Source organism: Danio aesculapii, chromosome 4 (assembly GCF_903798145.1).
Source record: "Danio aesculapii chromosome 4, fDanAes4.1, whole genome shotgun sequence".
Taxonomy (NCBI): domain Eukaryota; kingdom Metazoa; phylum Chordata; class Actinopteri; order Cypriniformes; family Danionidae; genus Danio; species Danio aesculapii.
In genome coordinates, this window is record NC_079438.1 from 21,029,432 (window position 1) to 21,051,622 (window position 22,191).

Genomic DNA, 22,191 nt, shown 5'->3' on the forward strand with positions numbered 1-22,191 from the left:
GCTGCCAAATGATTGTCTGGCAATATTTCACAAATGTTGAAGATGAGAGCCAATCCGAGCGATAAGTGGGTATTTCAATTACATGATATAACGTAAACAGTTAAGTGTTTGTTGAAATTGGCTTAACAGAGTAACTTGTTAGGCTTCAGTACATTCAGTACAGTATTTATGTAAAACACGTCATAAATGTTTTTAAATATTAATGTATTTTAAATTGCATGTATTTTGAGATTTACGTTATATAATTTACTAAAGTTTGACCGTTTATGAGAGAGATTTGAAAAGGTGGGGAAGGGATTATGAGTGTACAGTGTACAGCATGTGGTTTTAAGACCTGAAATGTTCTTGTCCAGTTACTCTTATTGTTTTTCTTTTCTTTTTTGGAGATAAAACTGTAAAATTACATATTAGATAAATATTACACACATTCTAGTGGTAAATTAATTTACAGAGCTATTGTGTGCTTTATTAAGGGAGTCATTGAGTTAAAATTCCTTTTTTAGTTATAAAAGTTTTTTATATCATGTAAAATTATTTATTACATTTTTCATGATTTTTTTTTTCAGATTGAGAAATGCCCATTGCAGTCTCTTGGCCATAGGACCTTGCTTGGAGGTGTGTTGAAATGCATATGTGGTTTTCAAACTCTAAAGGTACATTTATGAATCAATATGTGTTTATTATTATTTACTAGAATGGCTTTCCTTCTTCATGATTATATGTATTTTTCTAATTAATTTAAGCAGAGTACTGCCTCTGCTGCTCCAGCACAAACGGTGGAACAACCTGCCCCTTCTGTACCTGCTCAGGAGGTGATGGAGAAGAGACAACCCGAGGCCCAGCCCCAGCCCCCGTCTACTCCACCAGTGGCATCAAAGATTTCTCCGCAATTGTCAATGGTACATTTTTTTAAAAAATCAAAAGAAACGAATAGTTTAGTGTTTCAAGTGTTCAAAGTTCAGTTCAAAGTTCAAAACATAAGAAAGAAAAGAACAAAAAGCAATAAAAAGTTGAGGTGTTGCTAGAGACCTGCGTCTTTTCACACCTTTTGTACAGTGGGGGGTTGCAGACACTTGCTGATTAGTCGGTTTGAGTTTCTGTGATCTGGATTCCATCACATGGTCAGGGTCACAGTTTTCAAGCTACATTTCAACCTCTTGTCTTCAGAAAATGAGATATAATAATACATAACAAATACTAATAGTAAATACTTTGTTTTCATTTTAAGTGGAAGCTAAAATTTGTACTTTTTCTAAGCAAAAAAAGAGGTATTATTTAGAAAAAGTACAAATTAAAAAAAAATATATATAGATATATATATTTTTGCTACCACAGTATGTCTGATATAATATTTTTTCTTTTGGAGAAAGTCTTATTTGTTTTATTTCGAATAAAGTTTTCAAGGTCAATATTATTAACCCCTTTAAGCTCATTTTTGTTTCGATAGTCTACAGAACAAACCATCCTTATACAATAACTTGCCTAATTACCCTATCCAGCCTGGTTAACCTAATTAACCTAGTTAAGCCTTTAAATGTCACTTTAAGCTGTATAGAAGTGTCTTGAAAAATATCTAGTCAAATATTATTTACTGTCATCATGGCAACGATAAAAGTAATCAGTTATTAGAAATGAGTTATTGAAACTATTATGATTAGAAATGTGATCAAAAAAATCTCTCCGATAAACAGAAATTGGAGAAAGAAAAAAAACCATGGCGGCTAATAATTCAGGCTTCAACTGTGTATAACACATAGTGTGATGTTGTAATATACAATATATGTTTTTGTTGAAATGCATGATGTAATAGTACAGTAATACTGTAATACTGCAATAATTTATTCCTTTGGTAGTAAAAAATATTTGTTTGCATATTGCTCCATGATCCAGAAAACTATCATTTTAATCAAAACCTAATGTGTCACATTTATTTGCAATGAACCTGTTGTCTAATCAAATTTATTTTAACTTATATCTTATTTCTTCCTGTAAAAGTAGCAGAGGGTGGTGGTAAAAAACAGCTTGAACCTGAAATCTGTAGAGAAAACAAACTGATTGTACAACAAAGATATAGAAAGATAGTTTGTCATTGCTTGAAATGTGATGTGATATACACTAATGTTCAAAAAAATGAAATTGTTAAAATATAAAAGCTTCATATTAATCATATATAACAAGAATTCTATTGTGTTTGCTTTGCTCATACATAAGGTAGATTTTATTTGATTTTCTGTGCTGCTCATGAAACATTCCTTTATATTTTGGGGAAACAGTAATAACGTTTTCAAGGACAGAATAACATAAATGATTCTTTATTTATTTAATTTACCTATATTATTAATTCACATTATTCCAGTTTTTACTGTATATTTGACCAAATAAATGTAGCCTTCATAAACATAATAAAAACCTAAAAAAATACATTGAGCAGATCCCAAACGTTTGAACAGTAGTGTACATTTTGCCATTGTGAACACAGTGTTTTTAATGAAATGTTTTTTGTCTTGCCCTTTTTGAGTTCACCAAACCAAGATTTTCCAGTCCCACCATTGCTGCAGCAAAGCCAAATCTTAGTGTGGCTAAAAGACCATCACAGGTTGACGTCCAGCCCAGTTCAACAGTGGGTAGTGCTTCTACACCAAGCACGGCTGTAAGTATTGTCATTATCCACATAGTTTTCTGAGAGAATGTGGTATAAGCAATTTTTTACGTAAATTTGTATTTTTATTAAGTACAGTCACATTAAATCTCAATAAAACATCTCTGTAATATTCTTTTAGTGCATAAAAACATATATAGAAAAATAAGCACCATTCTTTAAACTTTTTGTTCTGCATATAAGCTCTGTGACAAAATTTTACAGTTTAGCAGCAGTCATTCATTTCCAATGTTTTATAATACATTAATGTTCAAATAAAGTAATGGTTGCAAAAAATTCTGATGAGTTAATGTTGCTTATAGATATATATTTACAAACTGTACTTTGTTATACTGCTTGGTTGTACAGACACAGGACCTTCAAGTTTCTGCCCCTGTCCTCAAACAGAGCCGTCCAGCATTGTCTCAGTAAGTTATTTCATACTTTCTGTCCAAAAAAGGTAATTTGGTTTGCATATTTGCTGCCCCAGCTGAATTCACACAAAGTGGTTTTAAGACCTGTCAATTAAATCGACTTGATGTTAATTAACTAAGCATGATATATGTATAACAAAATAAAGAGAGTTAACAATAACAATAATATGTTAACAAAATAAAGAGAGTTAACAATAACAATAATATGTTAACAAAATAAAGAGAGTAAAAAATAAAGCAAAGAATCACAAAAATTAATCCTTCTGCTGTTGATATTTTATCTTCACAATAGTAAAAGAAAAAAATGTGGATGGAAAAGAAGTAGAAATAAAAAAGAGAAATAACTATACTGGAGAATACTTATGTGTCTTTAAAGGGCACCTATGGTGAAAACTTTAACTTTTCAAGCTGTTTAGACAGAAATGTGTGTAAGTATAGTGTATAGACAGTCATTTTGGGTTAAAATAAACACACCCAGTCCTTTTTTTTTCAAATTTAACAACATAAAAACGGTGGACCAATTGTAGCGGTTTTCAGATCGACCGCAACTTTATGTAGGAGAGCGGTCCCCCCGCCCACCAATATTGATTGACAGCTGCGCGCATTAACATGTCCGGTAGTCACGTGTATAATCATATAATCAAGAGAGGATGAGCGCAAAGCAGCCGAGAATAAAAGGTGTGTTCAGTTCGCTAGGATCATCAATCATCATCAAATGTGATCAAGAATGAGTTTTACAAGTTTAAAATGTTTTAAAGAGCCCATATTATGGGTTTTTGAAAATGCCCTTCCATGTAGTGTGTAACGCAGCTCTAAGTGAAGTGAAATGTCCAGCTGAGGCTTAAATCTGTAAGTGTACAGTGTTTAAAACTGTTGATTCATCTATAAAAGAGTCACCTCATAGTGCTTCAAACGAGTCGTCTTGATAACGAGTCATTAGGTGTTTCGTGATGACGCGGCTACGAAACACAAGTAGTTGTGCGCGCAAACCCGGGAGATTTGAAACCTGTGGCCCCGGCCAATAACAGAAAAAAAGTCACACACACAAACACACAGAGAAACACCAGTCGAATGAAGTCACGCTGTGCAGATGGATATTATTGACAGTTCACCCAAAGATGAAACCTCAGCAATATAGCCCAGCCTTGAGCAGTTCTAGTGCTTCTGAAAACATGCTTACAAAGAAGACTTCATCAGTTTGTAAAAGGAAGGATCAGCAAAGACTGTCAGAACATGGATCAGTGCATCATGAATCAGTTTCTTCCCCCATTTCACAAGTGTAAGTACGTGCGATTAAAACTGTAAAAAGTCCATCGTCTGTATTTACATTCACCCACTGGCAGCCAAAATCCACTATGAAGCATGTATGCACTGTGACTACTTTTATATTGTTGATTAGCAGCTGGGCATTTCAATCTGTCTCGTGCTGAAGCCTTGTCCGTGTGGACCAATCGCAGCAGGCTGTCATCGGTCCAATCAGCGCAGATTAGCTTCGCGCTCAGGAGGGGTTTGGGAACAAATGAATCGCTGAACGATTCATATGGGAGTCGCTGGGATAATTAGGTAAAAATAAATGCAGATTATAAGACCATCAAAGTGTTTTTTGACCTTGCATGCATATTAGACTGTTGTTGGAGACCCTTACAACCTAAATATGACCCTATTTCATGTATAATATAGGCTCTATAAAACAGAGCATGTGTGTAATGAATTACAGCGATTCACTTCAGATTCACTTAATCAGCACAGCCGCGTGTCAGAACAATTATAAAGGAAGACGCTTCAATCCTGGTTATTAATATACATTAATATAAGAGATATCCATACAGCAGTGGATATTACCAGTATCATGTCACATGCGTGCAAAACTTAACGCGTTCTCTCTCTCTCTCTGTGTGTGTGTGTGTCTTCGTGTCTGAGCTGTGTGTGTTTGTGTGTCTGCGTGTATGTCTGCGCTACGTTTGTGTGTGTATGTGTGTGCGCTATGTGTTTGTGTCCTTGCTGTGTGTGTGTGTGTGTGTGTGTAAACTTTGTAATGACATTGTGTGTGACTCATTGTTGCAAATCCACAAAAAAATGCATCAAATACTGATTATTAAAGTTCTTACTGTAGTATTTCTCACACACACGTTACGTGAGATCTGCTTACTGAGGGGTAGCCGAAGGGTAAAAAAAGGGGTAACCGATGTGCCCTTTAAAGGAATATCATACATATTACAAGGTATTTTGCCAAAAAAAAGACAAGCAATTAAAATTTTTTTGGGCTAGAGATAGGTTACACATAGCCGGACTAGATTGAGTCTATACTTCACAGAGAAACTGAAACTACGTCTATTACTCGCAGGAACCTCAAACGCTATTGACCTTTCTTGCATGACGAAGTATCATACGTATCGCAAGCTTTATTTAGCAGAAAAACAACATGCAACCAAATTTAAGGTTATTCGGGCTAAAATTGGGTTACACGTAGCCGGGCTAGATCTGGTCTATACTTCACCTAGCCGGTGAAATGACGGCTATTGCTTGCTGGGCTGTAATCATTGATTTTCACAGTAGGAAAAACAAATACTTTAGAAGTCAATGGTTACTGGTTTTCAGCATTCTTCAAAAAATATTCTTTAGTGTTCAACAGAAGATTTGAACAGGTTTGAAATAAATAAAGAGCGAGTAAACAGTGACAGAATTTTCATTATTCATTTGAGTGAACTGATTTACTTACCCATCACTGCTGTGCTCCAATTTGGCAGATCCAAGCACTGAGGATGACAGAGGTGCAGGGACAACAGGTCCCAATCCTCGACTTTAGTCTGAAGTGTAAAGAGAACACAATCAATGTCTCACTTTGGAGGGACATAGCCCTACTGGAGCTTTTCAAAGGAGATGAGATTGAGCTCTCTCACATGAGAGTTCACATCTGGGAGAGTGGGAAGGGTAAAATAAACTCTTCAACTTACACCACAGCAAAGGTAAAAAAATATATGAAGCAAGACATTTAGTAATATAATAACTTTATAGTATTCCTGCATTTTTTCAAAAATGATAAATTTGCAAGAGTTGTGTAACACGGTACCACCCAACAGCATTATTTTAGGTTTTTAAGAGAGCAAAACCATATGAAACAAAAAGTTTTACTTGAGCACTTTTGTTTTTACTAAAACCAAGGTTTAAGACTTGACTTGGAAGCATGCAAGTGTCACGGTATGTTGAAAACACAGATACAAAAAGGTAGGATCCAAATGCTTTTAATGAAGAAATAATCGTGCAGATAACAGAAAAACAACAGGGAATGCAAAAATCAAAGTATCAAAAGAACAATAATAAACAAAACAAGAAACTAAGGAAAGGTACGGGACCACAACACATAAACAACATACCATACAAAAACAAACGGGTGCAGGGTGTATAAATAGTCCAAACAATCATTAGTGACAGGATTCAGCTGTGTGTGTAATCAGTGGAAGTGAAACCTGGTGTATGTATAGTGGAATGAAGGGATCTGTAGTTCATGGCTGAATTGTAGTTCACCAGCGATCTCTGTAGTCCTCAAATCGCTAGTGAACATGACAGCAAGTTTAAAAAAAGAAATACATGACCAAAAGTTTATACCATTTGAACAGTAGTTGTCAAATAGTAGTCATAAGGCAAGTATTTTTTTTTTAAATCAATTTAAGTTTAAATATACATGGATGGTTCACCCTAAAACTAAAATGTATTTATTATTTAATGACTGTAGTGGTTATAAACCTTTATGAGTTTCTGGTTCCACTTTATATTAGGTGGCTCAAACTACTATGTGCTTTGAAATACATTTGTTACAATGTACTTATTGTGTAAATACATCTTTTTTGTACTTATGATAAAATACCTATATGTAATTACATCTGTAATTACATTGTTGTCCATCTCTTACACCTACCTATACCACAAAACCTGTACCTAGCCCAACCCGTATCTCACCTCAAGAGCACCACAGGTGTTCTGCAAATACATTTTGAACACAGTAATTACATTGTATTTATTTTTTTTGATGCAAGAACACGGTAGTTAAGGCCAGCTAATATAAAGTGGGACCAAGAATAAAGTAAGAATTAAAGACATTAAAAAATTTTGAAAGCTAAAGTTGATCATTTGATATTAAAAATTAAAGTAAGATCATTTGATAATACATTTATATTAGTCAACTTGAACAAAGTGCTGGTGTAGGCATCACTACAATAATAATTAATAATTCTTTACATTTATATAGCACTTTTCTGGACACTCAAAGTGCCAGTGGGCAAATTTGGCCAGGATGCCGGAGTTATACCCCTACTTTTTTTTTCAAAGGACATCCTGGGATTTTTAATGATCACAGAGTGTCAAGACCTCGGTTTAACATCTCACCTGAAACACGGAATGCACACCTACAATGCACACATTTAGATTTTACATTTATTCAATATAATAAAAATGTGCCATTTGTTGAGGGTGAACCTATTTGGTAGTTTTGTGATTCTATGATTTTACAGTTGATTAAAAAAAATATCTTAAAATATGAACAGTACATCACTTTAAGTGATGACCACCAATGATGTTTGATAATATTGTGCATCTCTATCTAGAACTCACAAAAAAGTAAAATAAACTATAAGGTATAAAATCTTTTTGATTATAAACTGTGAATAAGCATATTCATTTACATTTAAACTATTAAAATATAATAGATTCACTTGATATGAAACTCTTCTTATTACAGAACTTTTATAATATAAACAAATACTACATTATAATTTCTGCATACATGACTGCCATTGCATGGTCTGCTAATAACAATATAACATTTTTATTCAACTTTATTATTATAGCTCTGTAATGGAGTTATAATGATAAACAATCACTGTAATAACACTGTAACAATTACAGATGTAAACATGTCAATTTTACTCACTCAATGCAGGTTGCAGAGAGAAGACATGAAACTGAGGAAGTAGAGGTTGTTGGGGTCTCAGAAGAGGGAGAAAGCCTGCAGCTGCTTTGCAGCGATTTCAGTGAATTCGAGATCCCAGCCCATCTATACAATGGGAACATTGATGATTTGGTGAAAAAACTTCCATGCACAATAGCAATTGAGCATGCAAACCGGAGAGTTTTGGAAATTAATTTTGTGTAATAATAGTAATAATAATTTGTGTAATACAGGAGTGCACAAACTTGGTCTTGGATGACTGGTGTCTAATAATTAGCTGGTCATATTGTGTCTAATTGTGGTTAAAATTTAACTATTCAAGACACCAGCAATACAGGACCAAGTTTGTGCACCCCTGTGTTTGTAGTTCTTTGTTAATTAAATAGTTAATTGTTAGTTTATTTGAGTTAAATGTTAAATGCAGTTGCTTTAGTTACAAAACTGTTTTATATCATAAATCATTTTTCTAACGAAAAAGTTTTAGTCTGATGTTTAACCTACATACACATTTTAAAATTACCTCAATAATTAATGAACATCTGTTAACCACACGGTAGCGTTAGTACTGAAACCATAGCCTTTCACATCCAAGGAGGAAACAAAAACCCATTTTTAAATTCTGTACAATCAAGATTCATAACCATTGTGTATCATTTTCTCTTAGAATTAGGACTACAAAGGAACATTAACAATGTTAACTTTAGCATCCAGTAGTTAACTTGCCTTCGACAGTTATATTCCAGATCTTCTCCAAGTATGAGGACCCAAATAAATATTTGATACAGGTCTAGGCAGCCAGACTACACATCCCTTAATCCTCAACACCTCACACCTGAAGTTCATGCACTGTCAGAAAAAAGGGTATGGTTGGGGTCCATTTGTGAACACTTGGGGTACAAATGGTGAAGTTGTATCCTCAATGGTTCAAAGTAGCACCCTAAGATACTTATATGTACCATTTAAGGGTAAAAAAAGGTACAAATATGTTCCCAACTGTCAAAGGGTCCATGTTTGGGCCATTTAAGGCCCAAAGAAAGGTACAATAACTTGTATGAAAAAAGAAGCAAGTCAACGTGTATGAAATGGTCCTTCATTTATGTCATGAGTTGTTGGTTATTTAGAAGAAATGCACAAAAAACTGTACATTAACAATAACATAATTTAATTATAAAACATGGCCTTATAAATATTATAAATTTTTTTTTTTCTTAAGAAAATGTTAACATAAATCCCCCTAAATGTGAAGTGAAATGGCTTATTACACACAGACCTTTCTTTGATTATCAGATTTAATAAACTACTACAATGGACATACAAGTATATAGTTAGAGATGTATAGATGTATACAATAGGAATAAAAGGTAACCAGATTGATAAACAAAAACAGAGTAGTACAACAGTGTAGCATTAATAAATTAATTAATAATAAAACAATTATAAAACGTAACGGAATATGCCAAAATAATACACCTGAGAACAAGTAATAGATTTAAAAGACCACACATATGTGCATTCAAGCTTACCACTATTTGTACAGTGAGAACTAAAGGGAAATGGCAACAAAGAATATTAGATAATGTTTTAGTTAAAGTGAATCACTAATTTCCTTTTTGTTTATTTTCAGTCGTGGTGAACCTGACTGAATGCATTTATCAACCATCTCCAACCAAGTGAGAGCTTCAAGGACAGCTTTACCAGTAGTGTGCTAAAGGTGCCTGAGTTTGATTAAGAAAAAAACCATCTCCACTGGCCAAAGTCTACAAAGAAGCAAAAGAAGAGAAGTTTGCAGATGATCTAACAGGTAATAACATAAAACTTACATAATAATAATTTTGCTAGATCAAACCCTTATTTCTTGGATGTGATCATTATGTGCCTTTTCAAGCTGCATTTAGCAAGTTCAAACTCATGGGCCTTAAATACAAACCCTTTATATAGAGAACATTCCTCAATGTTTTTCTTTTAAAAATGTAATTCATAAAAATGCATCAATATTTTTTATTCAACATTTGCTAAACGTTCCAATAATTTTTTTCTTTATTTTAAAAACAGGTCCTTTATATTATTAAATTATTTAAGAGTACTTCATTATTTGTCTTTATTTTATTTTAGGGTGTCACGGTGGAGCAGTGGGTAGCACGATCGCCTCACAGCAAGAAGGTTGCTGGTTCGAGCTTCGGCTGGGTCATGTGGCATTTCTGGAGTTTGCATGTTCTCCCCATGTTGGCGTGGGTTTCCTCTGGGTGCTCCGGTTTCCCCCACAAGTCCAAAGACATGTGATACAGGTGAATTGGGTAAGCTAAATTGGCCGTAGTGTATGTGTGTGAATGAGTGTGTATGGGTGTTTTCCAGTGATGGGTTGCAGCTAGAAGGGCATCCGCTGCGTAAAACGTGTGCTGGATAAGTTGGCGGTTCATTCTGCTGTGGCGACCCCAGATTAATAAAGGGACTAAGCCGAAAAGAAAATAAATGAATGGATGACTTTATTTTGTAATAGATTCTGACTTTCGAGCAGAGAAAGTTGATTGCTTACAGTAATTACACTGGGAGAGGTTTGGGAACTGTTGGTTAAACACTTTAATACTCTAATAGTCCTCTGCAAAGTCTAGGAGAATAGAAGTTAAAAGACATTATTTCATCCTTCGCTGTTTACTGTGTTTTCAACTTGGCTTATTCACACTACATAAAGAATGCAAAAGATGAACATCAGCAACTCCCCAAGATGGAGCAACAATTTGAATTTGAACATCAGCAACAATGTAAAGATAGAGATCCAAAATTACAAGAAAAACAACTTGTAGTGCAGCTGTTCGAGAGAACTGGTATTGCTGGGTCTTCAACAAACAGCAATGCTTGGATCTTTGCATTTACTTTGGTGCATGCGTTTTGAGTCTGTGCATCAGTATTTTAAGACTAGCAGCTATAGACATTTCAATAACATTGCCCAAATCAACTGAGAAGCACAAGATGAAACAATGCTAAGAATTTTCTCCGCCCAACATCCTTGAAGAGATTGACACATTCAGGGTTTTAAATTGAACTGTTTTCGTGTGCTAATGCTAATGGAGAAGAAATGACTCTTTCCTAATGAAATACATTTTAAATGTCAATACTGCACTGTTGTGTGATTCATATTTCCATGCAAATACAGTAAGAGTTTGACTTTGAATGGGGTGTTATAAACCAAGACAGACGGACTTTCAGGCTCTTGAAACATACTCTGCTGATAAACAGTTTCTTAAGAATGTTTAGAAATTTGAAATCAAATGTGTAATACTGTTTGATCAAATGTGTTTTTGAGATCTAAAATTATAAAGGGTATAAGTGACATCTTCCAATTTACTATACTGAAAAAGATTGCTTTGAAATTCTTGATGCTTTTAGAAAATGTAGAATGCAGTGCACTAGCAAAAATGTACTTCATGAGGTCTAGTGCTGTTTTAGAAAAATTACTTTGTTACATTGGTAAAAATGCGCAGTGAAATGGGCTGTATGTACTGATGTTGAAAAAAATATTATATTAAGCTTTTTGCAGTTTCATAAAATGTTTTAAAATGTTTAAGCAGATATTTTTTTTAAGTTTATGCATCTGGTATGACATTGTGATAGCTTAAAACGTTCATCCTCTGAAAAGGTGACAATGTAATTGTTTTGAATCTTTAAGTGTGTGTTTGTGATAAAATGTTAAAGGTATAAAGTTACAATTTTCGTGCAGTTTGTACTCATGGAAAAAGCTTTTTATTCTTTTAAAATGTAATGTTTAAACATTCACCCTGTAAAAATGTTGATATTTAATGTTTAATAAATGTGATAAATTAAATTTAATGTGCTGTGTATGGAGTACAAATCTGAAATGAAAAGGTACAAAATTCATCCCTATGGAAGAGGAATTGTACCTTTTTTAAAGGTTCATTATTGTACCATAGCCCAAGTTTGGTACAAATTAGTCAGCAGAGGTACATATTTGAGCCATTAAGGTACATACTGCTTGGGTACAAATATGTACCCATGTGAAAGGGTACAACAGGTGTACCCTTGAGGGTACTGCCCCAGTGACAAGCCATTGTACCCCTAAAGGTACAAATTTTGCACATTTTTCTCTGACAGTGTGGGGATGTTTGTTCATTGACTCCAAATATAAACTTCTAGGGAGTTTCGTTTGTAGGAGCTGTGCAATGAACATATGAGCATCTGCACGGACTGGCCTTCTTCTGAGTTCATGAGTGCCATGACGCACATCACCACAGAGAACCACTTTTAAAATCTTTTCACCACAGATAGTGACGTGCGCTTACTGGGCAATCTGTGAACCAGCAGTAACCCACATAAAGTGAAAACTGGCCCTGGTATTTTCGACACCAGGGTTTTGACTCTGCCGTTTGAAACCAAAGCTGCAATAGGGGTGGAGAGAATTGATGCCTCTGGAAATAATGTTGGTCCACTGAAGACTCTGATAAAGTCTCCCTTTTTGTTGTTTCCTAAGTGCCTGCCATTCATTCTGGGATATAAAAAAAACAGGGCTGAGATGGCAAAGCACAGGGAAAGTTTTTTTTCCCCACTGCTTTGTGTAGAGAACACATCTGAAGACACTTCCTTCTCTAGGGTCTGTAAAAGAAGGGGCAAAAAGTTTATCTCATATATATCTATATATATCTATATATATATATATATATATATATATATATATATATATATATATATATATATATATATATATATATATATATATACATATATATATATATATATATATATATATATATATATATATATATATATATATATATAAAACGAAGGAGAAACAACTGCATGCCCTCATCACAGGCTGATTGGTCCCAGCTGCAGCCCATCAGCCGGCTTGCATTTAAACAACACAGTAGAAGGGTGAGAAGGCTCAATCACATAACACAAACAGTTCTGATGCAGAGAGAAACGAGAGAAACAGGATGTTAAAGTTTATGGATGGATAATACGAAGTAAAATAAATGATATGGAAATAGACACACTAACAATTTCGCCCACTATAGTATTTCCAGTAGTTCCCACATGGCTGCTTGGTGATTTGGAAGTTGATTTTGAAATACTGAAAGAAAAACAAGAAAGTGAGATTGACACTTTCTTATAAAAAAAATTATATAAAGGAAAATACAATGAAACAACTGAAATATACACAGATGCATCAAGAATTGGACAAAGGGTAGGAGTGTCATATAGTATTTCAAAGTTAAAGATTGAAGCTGCAAAAAGAATTAGTAATAATTTAGCAGTGTATACAGCAGAGTTGGTAGCGATATGGTTAGCTCTAAAGTGGGTTGAGGATAATAAACCAATTAAAGCAGTCATTGTATCTGATTCAAGTTCAGCACTTATGAGTATAAAACATTTAGTATCAGAGTCACGGCAGGACATCATTTACGAAATAGTGCAGATGAGAAATAATCTCAAAATCAGGAGTTATCATATTGTTGTGGGTACCAGACATATAGGGGTCAGTGGGAATGAGATGGCAGACAAGTTGGCAAAACAAGCAGCACAGCAAACTACGATAGACATTAACATCAAATACAGCAAGTCAGAAATCAAAAGTATCATTAAAACTAAAGTATTGGGAAAATGGTAACATATATGGAATAATGGAGTACAGGACGTCAATATTACACCATACAGAACAAAGTAGGAAAAGGTAGGGAAACAAGGAAAAGCAAACAGGAAGAAGACAAGTTCACAAGAATGAGATTTAATCACACAGCACTCAATAGTACATTACATATGATCAATAAACATGCAGATGGGATGTGTGAATGTAATAACAAACAGGAGACTGTAAAACATGTAATAATGCACTGCCCAACATATCACACAGAAAGAAATAGATTATTCACACAGTTACAGGAAAAACAAGTGGAACCTAACATAGAGAATATCTTAAAATTGAGCACGGATGATGTGTGTTTTAGATAAGATTATAACATTTTAAAAGACACAGGGTTAAGTAATATAATTTAGTATATAGCAGAAGAAGTATCTATGGTAGCTGTAATATGCAGAAGGAAGGGAATGTATGTATATGTGTATAATATATATATATATATATTTTATATGTGTGCATATATATATATATATATATATATATATATATATATATATATGTATATATATATATATATATATATATATATATATATATATATATATATATATATATATATATATATATATATATATATATATATATATATATATATATATATATATATATATATATTGTAGCGCTTTGTTTCATTATAAGAAATACATGGGTTAGTTAACTCCTGAATCACACTCCATCCAGATAGTAGCGGTAATGGTCCAAAAGCTGGTTGCCAACCGCCAAAAAAACACAAGAAGAGGAAGAAGTGGCAAAAAAGGTAAAAAAAAAAAAAAAAAAAAAGACTTTTATTTTGGCGTGGCGTGTGACGTCATAAGCCTGCGCCGCTCCCGCGTTGTGATTCAACTGGAGAAAGGTTTGTTTTGAAGTGTTTACACTTATAAAACGATTGATTAAAGTTTCATTTTTTTAATTCAGTGGTGAATAATGTACCTGCTGTTGACAATATTATTTTAACCCTTTAAACAACAAAGTACTCTTTTACTCACAGTGATGAGGGCTATTGTTTGAGTAAAGATAGGATAAACTTTTTGTCCCAGAGAGGGAATTTGTCTTGTGCAAAAAAAAGTGCTACAACATTTCTGTAAGCAGACAATAAAGTAAATAAAACAAACAAAACAATAAAGAAACAACATACCTAAAAATTACAGCGATGTGTGTAATAAGTGTTTTAATTAAGGTTTAATTTATTAAATAGCATAATGTCTATGTTAAACAGCATAAAGTAAACATCACTATATATAAGAAATGGAGTACTAATTTTAATCAGCTCATTTATGGCTATTGTTTCTTACTCAGACTTACCTGATTTCTTTTTGTTCTCATATAAAGAAACTGTTGAAGCAAATGTTGAAGAGAAGTTATTTTGTTTCTGTTCATTGTTTTGTTCATTTTAAACAGGATAAAGTGTCCAAACACAGAGAAAAACTCCTGCTGAAGCGACTGATCTCCACACTGTTATAAAGATGGCGTTTATTAAAGTGGAGAGTGAAGACCTGAAGATTGAAGAAACATTCACAGTCAAACAGGAAGATCTGCAGGAACAAACAGAAGAAACATTCAGAGTCAAACAGGAAGATCTGCAGGAACAAACAGGTTGATTTTCATTCTCAAAGACCAACTCAGTCATTTGATCCTCATTCAGATATATTTTAATAATAAGAATACTGAATTAAATCCATCTTGCAGTCCTGAGTGTGCTGCCTAGTTCTCCTAAAGGCACATAAACACTCATGAGCTATGTTTCCATCCAAAAAGGCGAATGAACTTTATGCGCAAAACTGGATTATTGCATAAAAGACGTGCAAATAAAGCAGCGTTTCCATTCGAAGAGTCAAAGCAAACAAAATCGTCACTTCCTGATTAACTGGCGCCAAATATCAACAGTAAAAATGGAATTTGCTGCGATAAGAGAAGCTGCCTCAATCTTTTCTTCATCTAATAAAGGACTTGCGCCTCAGATGGCAATCCTGACACGCAGTGAAGAGCGGTGGCGTTTGAAGGTGTCAGACGTTTTTGATTCTGGAGGTCATTAATAATATACTTACACTGATAACACTAATACTTACAATGACATTATAATAATTGTAACACTATGACTTACAATTACAATGAATTTTTACAATGACCAAAACAACAGTTCAGCTGATTCTACAGTGTGCTCAGCCTGCTGATTTGTCCATTTACACACATTTTTATCATCACATGATCTCTAATAACAAAATCACATGACCTATTTAATGCGCATACTGAAATTTGTTCAGTAAAAGTGTTTCCATCATGATTTATGCACATCTTTTCTTATCTAATAAAAAGTTTATCCTACTCAGTTATGCGCATCCGTTTTTTATGTGCATTTTCAAAAATTATGCGCAGCTTGACGTTACCATCAACTGTTTTTTTTATGTGCATATGAAAAATAGGTGGATGGAAACAGCCGTTGAAAGACAGGAATGAGTTTCTTTCGTCACTTGTTCTCATGTCTTTTTAATCATACATTTTATGTATTATTAGTCTCCCATTTTCTCTACCTTCTTAAGGTTATTGCTTTTCTTGTTCTCCTACTGTTTGTAAAGCATCCTTGAGCACTGGCGCTATATAAAATAAACAAAAACAATAAATTAAAAAAGTTTAACTGAGCTGACGATATTTGATCTACAGTATTCTCATAGAAGATATCTGCTATTACAGTGAAAGTGTTGGCTTAGTTCTTTCCATTTGCATATGTCACGTTGATCACAATCCCTTTTTTTCATCAACTTCTTTGTTTAATCTTGTTTTTAGTAGTTGTTATTTACTGAAATATTGTGTTGTAGGTCGTAAATCTTATTTTAAACAAGTCTTCATTTTCCTTTGTTCATGTTTTGCTACCCAATTTGTCCAAAACCCATACATTCACCAACAATCCATCTCAATAAAACCTTCAACTTTTCATTCAAAAAGGTCATTTTAACTCTGTTTATCATAATAGTTTAATTATTCTCCTCACAATAACATTTGTTTAAACGTGCTTCATGTATTTACTGCTGAGGACATCGACCTGGACAGATTGTTGTGTATAGATTTAGTTTATTATATTTTTAAAACTTTTAAAGCATTTGTTCATTTTTATTATTTTTTAAAAGAAAGTTTAGTTTAGAAAAAAGTGTGTGGATACAAGTAGAGCTTGCTTATTTTTACACAATATTTAAGATCTTTTGCTAAGAAATATCTAAAAACAATAAATTAATTAAAAAATAAATATATATATATATATATATATATATATATATATATATATATATATATATATATATATATATATATATATTAAGTCATTTATTATTGTGTTATTAAATGTATTAAATTATATTATTTTTTGATAGGGCAATTAAAAATCTTTTCCATCTGGGCCATTTGAAAAATTCCTTAGCCTTTAGCCCTTTATGAGTCTAACATTTCAGTCACAATGGTCTTAAAAATGTCTATAAAAGTCTTAAATTTATCTTGGTGAAACCTGCAGAAACTCTGGTTTACAGTATGAAATGGACACAAAAATAATTAATTGTTATAAAACATTGTACAGTATTCTAAACTATTTGATGTTGCTGTGGGACGACATGAAGCAAAACGAAAGAAATTATAGTGAAACAATAACGTTTAGCATTGCACTGACTACAACTGGCCAACAAACTAGTCTAAGAATGACTTTTGCTGCATAAGAAATGGATTACAGCATGCTGATGATATGCAAACATTTGAGTGTAAAGTTTGTCAGTATTGACCATATTCTTCACGTACCAGCAGGTGCCGCCATTGGAATCTTTTTGCTTGAGACTTTTTTCAAGGAATGAATTTTTAGATCCTAAAAACAGTGTTATGCTGCTTAGGCGTGGGACGATAACCGTTTTCAAGGTATCCCGCGGTTTGAAAAAAAACTCGAGGTTTTAAAACCGCCAATATTTTCTGCTGTATATGTAAGGTTTTTTTTTACATTTTGTTTAAGTTTTTCAGGACAACAGTATCTCCAGCAGAAAAGATATCCAAAGATGCCATTTTAAATTGTAAAGAAATCTGTTTATGAAACAAATGAAGACAGCAGAAGTCAATGATGCATTTGAATTATTCAGCCTGACATGTTTACTGCTCCAACATATTTAAAAAATTTCTCAAATGAAAATATATTGTGTTTAAGGGGGGGGGGTGTTTGTTTTTTACCCAGACATTTAAAAGAATATATTTTAGAGCAGTAATCACAGTACTGTGAAACCATGATATTTTTATTCAAGGTTATCATACTGTCAGGATCTTATATTGGCCCATGCCTAAAGCTGCTTGATGTTGCAAAGTCATATTTTCTAATTGTATTATTTTTCTTTGTATGTGTAGTCATGAAGACACTTGTTTAAGTAGCCTGTTTCTGAAAGAGAGGTAACTTTAACACGGAGTCAGTCACCGTGGTCACTTACTCTGTGAAACTATCCTGGTCAGTAGCAGGTTTTATTCTCTAAGCTCTGAGTTTCGGTCGGTCTCTTCCCCTTTTTTTTTTAAAGATGAAGCAGTTTTTCTCGCTTAGCCTTTCATTTCTAGCCACCTATTTTTATATGCATTTTGGATAGGCTATGAGCATAAAAAATTGGTTGATGGAAACGTCATGATGCACATAACTTTTGAAATATAGGCATAAAAACATGCGCATAACTGAAAAGGACTAACTTTTTATTCGATAAGAGAAGATAAACTTACGTAAACTACGCAAGCACTTTTACTGAACAAATTCCAGTATGTGTGTTAAAAAAGGTTTGTTATAAGAGATCATATGATGATGAAAATGTGTGTGAATGGACAAACCAGCAGGCTGAGCACACTGTAAAACATCTGAAATGTTGTTTAGGTCATTCTAAAACGTCTGAACCGTTTCAGTATTAATGTTAATATAATATTAATTACCTCCAGAGTGTCTGTTCTCTGCGTCTCAGGGCTTCAAACGTCACCACGTGTTCATTGTATGTCGGCATTGTCCTCTGAGGTGAAAGTCATTTATTAAACAAAGAAAAGATTCATGTAGCTTCTTCTATCGCAGTAAATTCTGCTTTTACTGTTGGTATTTGGCACCAGTTAATCAGGGAGTGACGATTTTGTTCTCATTGATTCATTGGATGGAAACGCTGCTTTATTTGCACATCTTTTATGTGATATTCCAGTTTTGCACATAAAGAAGATATTTTTAAAAAATCTATAAAAAAACTTAGCTTACTGTGTTCCACAATAAAGGAAATGTTTAAAACCACATGACAGAGAGTAATTGGTAAGGTCATTTTAATATTTGGGTGAAAACATCCATTTCTTGCTTGTCACTTTGAGCCTTCATACTAAAGTTAACCTTTTTTTTTAGACCTGATGGTGCTGAAAGAAAAGACTCATCAACAGAATGAAATAGAAGAGAAACAGCAGAAACCCCCAAAAATAATGACTGATGAAAAACCTACACTGACTAAAAAGACTTCATCACACGGAAGACCTCGGAAATCCAAATCTGGGTGTAATTTTAGCTGTAAACAGTGTAGAAAGAGTTTCAGTCAAAAGTCAAACCTTGATGTTCACATGAAAGTTCACACTAGGAAGAAACCTTGCACTTGCAAACAGTGTGGAAAAAGCTTCAATAGTACAGGAAACTTAACCAGGCACATGAGAATTCACACTGGGGAGAGGCCGTACATGTGCCAACAGTGTGGAAAAAGCTTCTATCATGCTGGAAACTTGGCAGAGCACATGAGAATTCACACTGGAGAGAAGCCTTACTCTTGCCCTCAGTGTGGAAAGAGTTTTAGGCAAAATGGCACCTTTAAAGTCCACATGAGAATTCACACTAGGGAGCAACTTTACAGCTGCGAACAGTGTGGAAAGAGTTTTGGTCAAATACAAGACTTTAAAACCCACATGAGAATTCACACCGGAGAGAAGCCTTTCAGCTATAAACAGTGTGGAAAGAGTTTCAGAAAAAAGCCAAACCTTGATGTTCACATGAGAGTTCACACTGGGGAGAAACCAAACACCTGCAAACAGTGTGGAAAGAGTTTTAGTCGAAAACAAAGCTTTAAAACCCACATGAGAATTCACTCTGGGGAGAGGCCGTACACATGCCAACTGTGTGGAAAAAGCTTCTATAATCCAAGAAGCCTTGCACTGCACATGAGAATTCACTCTGGGGAGAGGCCGTACACATGCCAGCAGTGTGGAAAAAGCTTCTATAATCCAAGAAGCCTTGCACTGCACATGAGAATTCACACTGGAGAAAAGCCTTTCAGCTGTAAACATTGTAGAAAGAGTTTCAGTCTAAAGCAGAACCTGAATGTTCACATGAGAGTTCACACTAGGGAGAAACCTTACACCTGTGAACAGTGTGGAAAGAGTTTTGGTAAAAAACAAGACCTTGAGATCCACATGAGGATTCACACTGGAGAGAAACCTTACACATGCACAGAGTGTGGTAAAAGTTTCCCATATAAAAGCACACTCAAACACCACATGATAAGTCACACCGGACAGAAGCCGTTTGTATGTGCTCAGTGTGAAAAGAGCTTCACAACCAAAGGTAGCCTCAAGAACCACATGGATGGTCACACTGGAACCATAGTGTTCACATGTGATGAGTGTGGAAAGAGTCTCACACGCAAAGACACCATTAAGCAACACATGAAGACTCACTCAGGAGAGCGTTTTAGATGCAGTGAGTGTGGAAAGGGCTTTAAACATAAAAGAAGCCTCAGCACTCACCTGAAGCTTCACAATGGAGAGCAGCGTCCTCAAAAATGAGGCCTTGTCCACACAAACACCGGTATATTTAAAACGGCGGCTTGTTCATGTAGTTTAGCTGTTCATTCATGTGAAGTTTATTCATAAACTATTTTCGTTTTCCCGGGTTCCCATATTTCCTCCCACAGTCCAAAACACACGAGCTAAGTAAACTGAACATTCTAAATTGGCACCATAGTCGAGCTCTTAGTAAGCCGTATATCTCTCTTTAGCCATTCCTATATGTGTCATTAGAACAGAAACAAGTCTGGGGAGTTCATCAAGATCTACCTGACCTCAAACTCCCCTCTCACCCTGCTTACGAGAGGGAGCCCAGGCCTCGAGGATCTTATGAGCTTAGGGCTCTCTCCCGGGACAGCATACCAAACAAGTGTGAACTTTTGAATACATATCAAGTTACTGATAATGAAACCCTTTGAACACCTAAAGTTGTAAACTCAAAAGCTGAAGAGGGGTGAAGATTTTGACAACTGTTTTGTAGTGTAGATCAGGGCTCACAGTCCAGTACCAGGTTGTGAGAGTTGCTACCGGGCTACAAGAATGCAAAATAACTCTATATGTTGATAGATTGTGTGGCTTGTTTCACATGCAAACAAGTATCTGCATCTGAAAAGGTGTGAACCAAATGACCTCAGGGACTGAAAAGTTGTGACCCAACCACAGCAGTTGGGTAATCTCCGAGGGGTTACATCCTTTGTTACAAAGTAGAGTCTCGCAGGCAGTACTTTGGATTAAGTTACTTGAAGACCGACGACTTCAGAGGATCTGCACTATTCCTTGTCTTTAATAAAGTCTTCTTTTCATAAGAACTTTGGTCAGCTTACTTATTTTATGTATTAGAGTCAGCTAAACATTGGTAAGCCACCCAAGAATGGTTAAGCCAAATACAGCAAAATCTGACAATGTTTTTCAACTTTATTATGAACCGATATCCCTATTTGTGCTCATTGCACACACTGTAAAAACTGCAGGGTTCTACACAATTCTTTCATGTTCTCACAACACAAATTAAATGAACATAACACCTAACAAATTTATGTGGATTGAACATAAAAAATTTAAGTTGTCCCAATGATATTTCAAGAATCGTGTTATTTCAGCTCATTTTAATTAGGTAGTTTGAACAAGTAAAAAATACATACATATTTTTGAGTGCCCTTGCAAATAGTTTATTAATTTGCCAATCAAATGGTCGGCTCTGAACAGAATTAGAACGATTAGGGAGGAGAAAATGTTTGGGGAGATGCAGGGAACACTGTTCTACACCCTTACATTGTTGTTTTTGATCATTCACATTGTCTAATTGCGTAAACAAACACTGATTTACCTCCGATTTTGGGCTTTTGTCTGCAATTTCAAAAAACTTGTTGGCGAATGAAAGTCTGCCTTAACTCGTGCAGTGTGAACTCGCCATAATGCAATGACAGTGACTGACCAATGCAGACTCCCTAAAGCCCTGTTCAGACTACACAATGCCATTTGCCAGTAACAACAGATCAGATTTGTATCAGGTTATGAGATTTTGACTTGATCAAATCTTGATGTGTTGTGGGTAACAAATGAAGACTTTGGTTACAAAACACGACACGTTTATTTGATGGACTAATTTGAGAAAAGAAACAAGTTTTCTTTCTGTAGATAACTGGCTGCCTTTAAAGATACGTTCATGTGAAAACTCCCACATTACTACAAATAAATCAGTGTATGGGAAACGCAGTGTCGCTATTGTGAA

At 34.5% G+C, this 22,191-nt stretch overlaps 2 protein-coding genes across 2 annotated transcripts in view; one reads left to right on the top strand and one right to left on the bottom strand.

Moving 5' to 3' along the window:
• Positions 1-22,191, bottom strand: part of LOC130222162 (gastrula zinc finger protein XlCGF7.1-like) — a 257,981-nt gene that overhangs the window by 37,613 nt on the left and 198,177 nt on the right. The gene's annotated exons all lie outside the window — the stretch shown is intronic.
• On the top strand, positions 14,468-20,473 carry LOC130222078 (gastrula zinc finger protein XlCGF57.1-like). The gene is made up of 3 exons (XM_056454703.1): positions 14,468-14,520; positions 15,066-15,260; positions 19,039-20,473. The coding sequence occupies exons 2-3, from the start codon at positions 15,131-15,133 to the stop codon at positions 20,457-20,459; spliced, it is 1,551 nt and encodes a 516-aa protein (XP_056310678.1). The 5' UTR covers positions 14,468-14,520; positions 15,066-15,130; the 3' UTR covers positions 20,460-20,473.